This window comes from Nematolebias whitei, chromosome 17 (assembly GCF_014905685.2).
Source record: "Nematolebias whitei isolate Nwh7 chromosome 17, NemWhi1, whole genome shotgun sequence".
NCBI lineage: Eukaryota > Metazoa > Chordata > Actinopteri > Cyprinodontiformes > Rivulidae > Nematolebias > Nematolebias whitei.
This window is the reverse complement of record NC_056514.1, coordinates 12,162,156-12,170,765: the sequence shown is the minus strand read 5'-3', so window position 1 is coordinate 12,170,765 and position 8,610 is coordinate 12,162,156. Positions and strand designations below refer to the sequence as shown.

General features: G+C 40.3%; 1 protein-coding gene across 1 annotated transcript in view; it reads right to left on the bottom strand.

The window, feature by feature from the left end:
* Positions 1 to 416: 416 nt before the first annotated feature.
* kdelr2b (KDEL endoplasmic reticulum protein retention receptor 2b) overlaps positions 417 to 8,610 on the bottom strand; it is a 13,069-nt gene continuing 4,875 nt past the window's right edge. Inside the window, exons 2-5 of the mRNA XM_037691721.1 lie at positions 3,950 to 4,050; positions 3,683 to 3,841; positions 3,277 to 3,529; positions 417 to 1,471 (exon numbers count right to left, since the gene is read on the bottom strand). Coding sequence (XP_037547649.1) covers positions 1,437 to 1,471; positions 3,277 to 3,529; positions 3,683 to 3,841; positions 3,950 to 4,050 — 548 coding nt within the window. The 3' untranslated portion in view covers positions 417 to 1,436. The remainder of the gene's footprint in view (positions 1,472 to 3,276; positions 3,530 to 3,682; positions 3,842 to 3,949; positions 4,051 to 8,610) is intronic.

The window sequence follows — 8,610 nt, the reverse complement described above, 5'->3', positions numbered from 1 at the left end:
AGACAGTCGTACAGAAAACAACAAATTCCTGAGGGTCGTTGCTGCCAAGAGCTTTGATGAGCCGCCTGATCATCAGGTGGATCCAGAATGAAAACAATTCTGTATTTCATGGAAAATAAACATGTCATGCTTTGTGGATCATGCAGATTGTTCTTGAACTATTCCAACCATGAAAAACAAACGGTAAATAATCTTGCTCGTCTTTTTGTTTAGCTTTAGCAAATGGACCCAAACAGCTGTATAACCTCACCACCTCTGATAAGAAGAAAAATATAAGTTAAAACTGGCCTGAAAGGCTGGAGCAATTTAAAAGCCTAAAAGGTTAGTCTTCCCTAGAAAGCCGTCAGTCCACAAAAAAAAAAAAAAAAAATTTCCATCATAAACAACTTGAGCAGAGCCACAGCAGTCATTTTCAATCTAGTGTTTATTTGTGATGGCAACAACATGCAAAACCTCTAATATAAAAAAATAGGAACATTTTAAAAATGAGGCAGCTGCAAAGTGAAAGAAAAGCAGAAATGTCCAGGAAACAGTTTGCTGTCTGGACCCAACAAGCCTTCTCTGTAGTGTTCATTGTTTATTGGAAACCAGCAAGAAAATACAATAAATACACGTGAATCTAAAAGGGGGAAAGTCTGCGGCGAGACTTTACATACAGCACATGAAGAGTTAATGAAGCTTCAAAATCATGTGAAATGACGGACTGGTGTGTAATTACAGGAGTGGTGGATTGGTTGTGTACGAATGTGGAGCATCCTCTGCTCGGAGTTTAATCTTCATTTAATTTCTTATAAATGGAGTTAAAAATATAGCTAATCACTGTCTGATGTCATCGAAATGAAAATATAACTTCTAACATCCGTGTAGATTTTTTTTTATTATGGAAAGAAGTTTAAATTACTGCAGGAGAGAAACTTTACAAGTTAAAATGCAGAACAGGCAAATAATGAAGAAGAAAATAAAAGGACAATATGTCTGTCATATTGGTAAGGATTCAACAAATCTGTCCTCAGTTTGATTCATGAAAAACAAACCTTTATTTTATTACAAATGCTCGACACCACAACAAGTCCACTTCAGCGTCACGCACTGCCCAATTACTGGCAGTTCTCCATCCTCAGCTTGTGTCCAAGATTCAGAGGGCAAGCTTTTACATAGAACATCCGCGTTTTGTTCTTTTATACAGAGCAATTAAAAAAAATGAAGGAAAGATGCATCAAACAGAAATCCAAGGCCTCGGATGAGAATCTGCAAGTTTTCCTGCTTCGCTGATTCTGGATCTGATGGAGGCACAGCTTTGCTTTCTGTCTCAGGCATCTTCCACCAGAAGGGCAGGAAGGGGAGGCAGTGGAGGAGGGTGAGGTGTCCGATGATGCTGCTCCTCCCCCTGCGACCCCCTGCCGTTGCGACTCTGCTGGAACTCTCCTCCTTGGCACTTAGGCTGGCAGGCTCAGCTTCTTCCCTTTCAGAACTGAAAGCAGACGAGCAGAGTTCTGCTGAGTCGTCATCATAGAGAGAAAACACAGCACGACGCCGTCTCTTTCAAAACAATCCAACTTCAGAAAACAGAGAGATGTTGGGTTAAATGTACCGGTAAGTAAAAACATGTCTAGTTTTATGCTTCAGTCGAGTTTTACCCGTGTTTAGGATAATGAAGTTAAAGACTTTAATTTCAGCATATTCACACCCTGCAGCTTGAAGAGAACTAAAGCTTACAGAAGCTCAGATGAGCACACTCTGCACTCTGGAGGTATTTTAGAGAAAAACTCAAGTCCAACATCAGTGAAAGACGCTGCATGAAAGAACTTGGGACATTTTGATGTACGGGTCAAAAAGAATTATGAGATGAAGAAAAGTTTGTTTGCAAAAGATCAGAAAACTCTAGACAAATAAAAAAAACTGACCATCAGTTCAACATTCTGTTAAAAATCTGTAAAAAAAAAAAAAAAAAGTTTTTATAAAACTTGGAACAGCAATTATGTAAAACCATTTAAGATGTCAAAAATGCCAGTTCAGTCATGTAAACTCCAACTTTCAGTGACCCGTTAGAACTTTTAATGATGTTACTATGACAAAATATGTCGGAGCTACTGTTCTCCAGAGAGAGCAGAGTTTTCCCATGTTCCAGTCCACACAGTTTTATTTAATTATTCAGATTTTGTCTGCACTGGGCTGTGACCAGAAGTCATAGCACAGTGAAGTAGTCCCTCGCTGCTTCGCAGTTCGACTTTCGTGGACTCGCTCTATCGCAGTTTGTGAACGTACAGTCCATAATACTGTAGGAAATAAATAAATAAAATACATTTGTACAGGACACATGATTGTCAACTTTAATATAACTCACATGATTGGGACAGTACTGCACAGTAAAGGTAACGAAAAATAAAATACGTCGGACAGGTGTTACTATTTTGTAGTTTTCTCCCAGTAAGCCTCCACTGTATTCCCACTCATAATGACCACATTTCCCAGAAGGCAACAGCGCCCCGCCCAGAAGCCCCGTCTCCTTTTGCTGAAAAAACAGAAGTAAAGCTTTGATCTGACCCATCGGTGAATCTTGAGAGCTGGTAGTCGACCGAGGAGGACTTCCGAGCATTTACGCTGGTCCGGCACCATTTAACTTTTTTCATCCAGACTACGGTCCTGCGCCAACCAACAGAAGGTCTGCCCCACCCCCCACCAAAATGTGCTTCGGCACTCAAGAACTGCACTGAACCAGACCAGAACAGGACCTCCAGACTCAGCAGTGAACCCGAGAACTCTTAGCCAGCCCACGCGGACCACCGAGTGGGGACACGCCGGTGAGTATGATTAAGCAGCTACATAAAAGTATGCTGAACAGAGTCGGACTGGAACAGTCAGACCAGAACCGAGAGCTGCTCCTGTTCTGCAGAGCCTGATCAGTAAAATTTAGTAGCTACATATTCAGTCCTGTCCATATGTTGTTAAAATGACTTAGGTGTAAGAGTTTAGAACATTGTTGGAAGGGTTTATAAAGCCTTAAAATTTATATGAATACTAAAATAAATATAATGTCGCTACTTTGCGGAATTTCATTTACTGCAGGCGGGGGTGGGGGTGTCTGGAACCTAACACCCACAATAAACGAGGGACTACTGTAATCCTGACTGAGTCCCATGTTCAGGTGTATACTTTGTTCATTTATACAACAAATAGTTTTTACAGATTAGTAATAAAAATAAATCAGTGCTTTTGCACAGGCAGCCTTGAAAATAAAACAAACTCACGGCTTGAATGTGTAAAAAACAGACTTACCTTTGGTTACATACAAATAGAAGAAATCGCAGTAAAGGATGGTTTGGACCACTCCCGCCACGATGGCGATCATGTCAAAGAAGCCTTCAAAGTAGAACCTCCATATCCAGTTGATGAGGTAGAGGGCTCTGTAGAGGCCAAGGAAGAACAGGTAGTGGGTGGTGATGGTCTCAGCCTCCCCTGTTTTACTGATCATGAAGAGCTGGGGGAGAATGGCCACAGACTCCAAGTAGATGGAAAACGTCCACAAGATCTGTGGCACAAAAGAGACGTTCAGGTAAATTTAGTAGAAAACCTCCAGCAGTGATGGAGAACAAGAAAAAGTTTAAAAGAACTATGACGAAGTTGACACTTCACTTATATTGTTTTCTGTTCACTCTTTACTGAACGGGCTTCAATTTCTGACCTCCAGAGGAGAGAAGTCATGGTTCACCAGGAAAGCCAGTCCACCAACGGGGACGACCAGAAACTCCACCCTGAACGTGTCATGGTTCCCGTCATAAGTCGCCTTGAACTTCATGTAGATCAGGTACACCGTGGCGTATGAACAGCCAATATAGATGAGCTGGAAGATCCAACAAGAGCGTGCAGTTCAACGTATGCACCACACCTCAGCTCCGGGAGTTCAACAAGGATCATGACACATATTCTAGGAGCATAATGAGGCTTTCACCTTCATGGTGGTGTTGTAGAGGGAGATGAAGGATGTGAGCAGGTCCAGGTAGCGAGTGGTGAAGACCAAGGCAAACAGGACCTGACTCTTCCCAGAAATACCTGCAAAGGAGCAGCAGAGCATAGTGATGAACAGATGGCTGAACATATGCATAACGTGGAGAGTCTAGATGAAATCGGATGGTGGTCACAGAATCCAGATTATCCCAGAGCAATAATCTCAGATTGCTCAGCACGTTGTAGTTCAGAATAAAACCGTAAAAGTTATTCACAGTAAACCAAAACCTTGCTTTGCTTTCCTTCCTTAAATGTGACAAACTACCCAACATTCAGCATTTCTGCAGCCAGTCTACACATATGTGAAGCAACTGACCCAGAACCTAACCAGTAGGAGCTGCAAGAACCTTTCTGCACACTTCAGTTCTGTTAAAAGAAGCCAGAGTTAAATATCTAAGGGGCCGTTTACACGGTGCGTATTTTGAGTGCATCCGCAGCTTTTTCTCTGCGGTTCTGCTGATCATTTACACGACACCAGTGGCCCACCCTCTTTGAATCCGGAGGTTTTTCAACCCACCTTCCAGAGTGGAGGTTTTTTGATGACCCCCCGCTGATAATGTAAACATCTCCCGCTGAGGCTTTGTGTTAAACCACATGCGCGGACAGACGCTATTTTTCTATCAACATGGCGACGGACACACTGCTTTCAGAACTACGACTGATGGAATATATTTTTAATCTTGTAGTTAATCTACATCAGATTCCAGGTGCTGTGACCGACATCTGTGCTGGAAGAGACACAGACAGATCCAGTTCTAATATCGCTGTTTATAGAACGTGGCACGCCCACTTGTCGCGCTGCACTATAACTTACTAAATGTGCTTAGTAATAAGTTTAATAATAATAAACAGTATTTATGTTAGTGTGAGAGATAATGAAGCTCTGAGCTAAATGAAGCTATCTGGACATTATGCAATTCAAATTTAAAATTATGCTGAACTATAGCGTGAACACTAAAGTTGAAAATGAAGACATCAGGTTTAATTGTTATTTATTCAACACCACAAACTGTATGTCACACAAACACTGATAATAAAACTGAACACACTATTAAAAACAAGTTAACTGTAAACTACGTTAATGAACTGGACTCTTTTCATCCGGTATGGAAGTCCCACATTGTTCATCTGGCTCGTTCAGGCTGTCACTCCTTTTGATTAATGCAGCTTAAAACATTGAATGGATTGAATAAAACAACTGAGGGGAATTTTAAATAAATAGTTCATCCAACATCTCTCTCTCTCTTCGACGTCCTCCTGCACTGCACCTGGGCCGAGCCTCGTTCAGAACCGGTCCGCCTGGTGGGAGACAGCTTGTTCTTCTTCTTTCAGGAAAAAATAAAAACTCAATTGGTTGTTTTGTAACCCAAGTAAACACAAGCAAACATTATTAAGAACATTGATTTACCTGCAGTTGTAAAACAGCTACCGATTATCACGAAGTAAAGTCCGACATCGTCGACTCGGTTCTGGTCCACTCAGCAACGGGCGTGGAACTGTTAGACAAAGCGGTCCCGCTTGGCGTCAAATCTGTCGACTCTTATCCAAAATCCAGTCAAAATCCAACTTTTACTTGTTGTTAAATTGTTGTTAGCTGAGCTTTTTAGTAGGGATGCACGATCCACTTTTTTAAACTTCCGATCCGATACCTAAGTCTGAATATCAGCCGATACCGATCCAGTTCCGATATCATGATCATCAATGATTTTATATGAGGCTGTAATAATCTCCTCTCAAGTACAATTTGTACAAATATATGCATGCATGTCCAAAAAGGCAACTTGAGGTAAGTTTTATTAATGTTGGATAAGTTTTAAAGTTAGAATTAAATTCTGCTAACACAAAACATGTTTCTTTTTATTCCTAGTTTTAAAGTGGATATTAAAGTGATTAATTTAAGTGATTGTTTAAAGTTATTTTAGTTTTTTTTTTTAATAAGGGGCAGATATAAGATTTTTGTTCTTCTTTCTGCACTCTTTTCATTCAATGTTTTCTTTTTGATGATTTTTTTTATTTTGTTTCTTTTAAATGAATGAATAAATGAATTAAATAAAATGTTAAATGGCTTCAAACACCTGATAAGTTCATGGCATAAACCAACAGACATGTTCCCGTTTTTAGTATTTTACATCACTTTATAATCTAGCTGTTTTTGTTTTTAATATAATTTTCAAATCATATGTTTTTTTATGATTGTTTACTGTTGCACTGATAAATATCTCCTGGAGGGTAAACTATATCTTGGCTGCAAGTATCAAGCTGTGAAATCTTTCATTTTCTACAACTGATAGCAGTTGGTCATTAATTATGATGAAGTTTAGCAACTTCTCTGTAAACATTTGAGCTCCGTGGTTTCAGCGATGTCTTCTTCTTGTTCAATCTGAAGCAGGCAGCCTGATTTGGGGCAGCCACGCTCAGTCTGTCCCTCCTCGGAGACGGGCAGATTAAGCGGGGCAGATTGAGCGGGGCAGATTGAGCGGGGCAGATTGGACGCGGCTGGCCAGGGTCGAGTCGCCTCTTTCCGGTTGAGCAAAGAGCAGTGCCCCGCTGAAGCCACGGAGCTCGAATGTCCAACGTAAAACTAACTTTACCGCGGTTTAGGGCTGCAACTAACGATTATTTCAATAATCGATTCATCGGCCGATTATTTTTTTGATTAATCGATGAATCGGCAACAAAAAAAACAACGTTTTAATTTCCACCCCTTTATTCCAAAATTGAACATTTGACTGACAGAAATTCGCACAAAAATCAGGTTGCTATTTGACTATTCCGTTAGTAAAATATTGAATAATAAAAAATAAAAGTTAGTCAAATAGCTTAAAAAAATAAATGTTCACAAATATTTATACAAATGTATCTTTATACCTGCACAATATGTAGCTACTTTGCAAAATGTGTCATTGAGGGAAGAGTGTAACCTGGATTAAAAGAGTGGATTATTGTAACCTGGATTAAAAGTGTGGATCATTGTAGTGAAGCCTTCATCTTCAACCATCGACAGAGGCCTCATGCCAGTGACGATCATTTAAGGATCTTTCAGTGAAGACAGCTGCTGCTGTGGTGTCCATGTTGTCTGTCCATCATGAAGGATGTTGTTGTTGTTGTTTTCTGGAATGAGAGTAAATATGTATTATAGCATAATTTACAGCAACTCAAGAAATGCCTTGTTTCACTTACAGTGTTAGGTTCAGGCAAAAGTAGCTAAAAGAGCAATTAAACACATACACACACATATAAAATACTTAATTACACACATTTGAGTAGATGTAATAAATTACTTTAATTCCTGTTTAAATGCAATTCACCCTGCCATACCTGCAGTGTCTTCAGACTTTGCCAGCAAATTAAAAGTTGAAGCTTAATCATTAAATTATTATCTTTGTGTTAGATTTATTTATAAATCACATTTAAACACTGCTTGTACCAATTAAATAAAATAAAAAGTAACATGTTCTCTATCACTGTCATTAATCAGCAAACAAACAAACAAACAAACAAAAAAACAAACAAACAAACAGCTTCATCTACCAGACAGACTGACGTTACGTTTTCTCTCTTGGAAACAGAACAATGTGTTAAATTGTAGAGACTCACCTGCAACACATGAAGAGTTGTATCAGCTGCAGCTCCTTCCTCCTCCTCGTGACTCCGACATGTTTACGTTTCATCTCCGTGGTTCTCCCGTGTCGTGTCGGCAATTTTCAAAGCTGCATGCATCTCATTTTTTATCTTTGTGAAGTTCTCCCACTCTTTGGAGGACTTGGGTCGAAAAGTTTTCTCTGCGTCGGTCATTTGTAAAATTTACTTAATTTCCTTTGAAAACAGGCTCTGCTCTGCCTCGCTCTGTTCAACTCGCGCTGCAGGGTTTTTTTTTCAAACTTTATTCAGTCAGTCAGCATTGACAATGAACTGCCCGTGAGCAAAACAAAACGGCTCCGCAGCGCCGTGAAAGATGCATAATCGCGCGACACAACGAATCAATAATGAAATTCGTTGCCAACGCTTTTAATCATCGATTTTTATCGATTCGTTGTTGCAGCCCTACCGCGGTTTAATGTGGCGCTATGGCTCTGCAGACATTGCACGTTGCTGTCTTGTTTTGTTTCTAGTGTAAAATACTTCCACACAGCGGAAATGTTTAGATGAAAAGTTTGTTAGCTGTTAGCCACATTGCTGCTAACTCAGTCCTCACGTTGTAGCTGGCTGCAAACTATGAAATGGATTTCCTGAATGTGAGGCGGGTCTTATTACTCTGGGTTCATGAGACACGCCGCCGTTCAGGAAATCCATTCCATAGTTTGAAACCAGCATGCATCATGGATCGGAAATATCAGCAGGTGGATCGGAAAAATCCGATACCTAAATTATGCTGGCATCAGAGGCCGATACCGATACTGGATCGGCCCCATCCCTACTTTTTAGCTCACAGGAAAAACGCGTGTTGCTGTCTCCCACCAGGCGGACCGGTTCTGAACGAGGCTTGGCCCAGGTGCAGTGCAGGAGGACGTCGAACAGAGAGAGATGTTGGATGAACTATTTATTTAAAATTCCCCTCAGTTGTTTTATTCAATCCATTCAATGTTTTAAGCTGCATTAATCAAA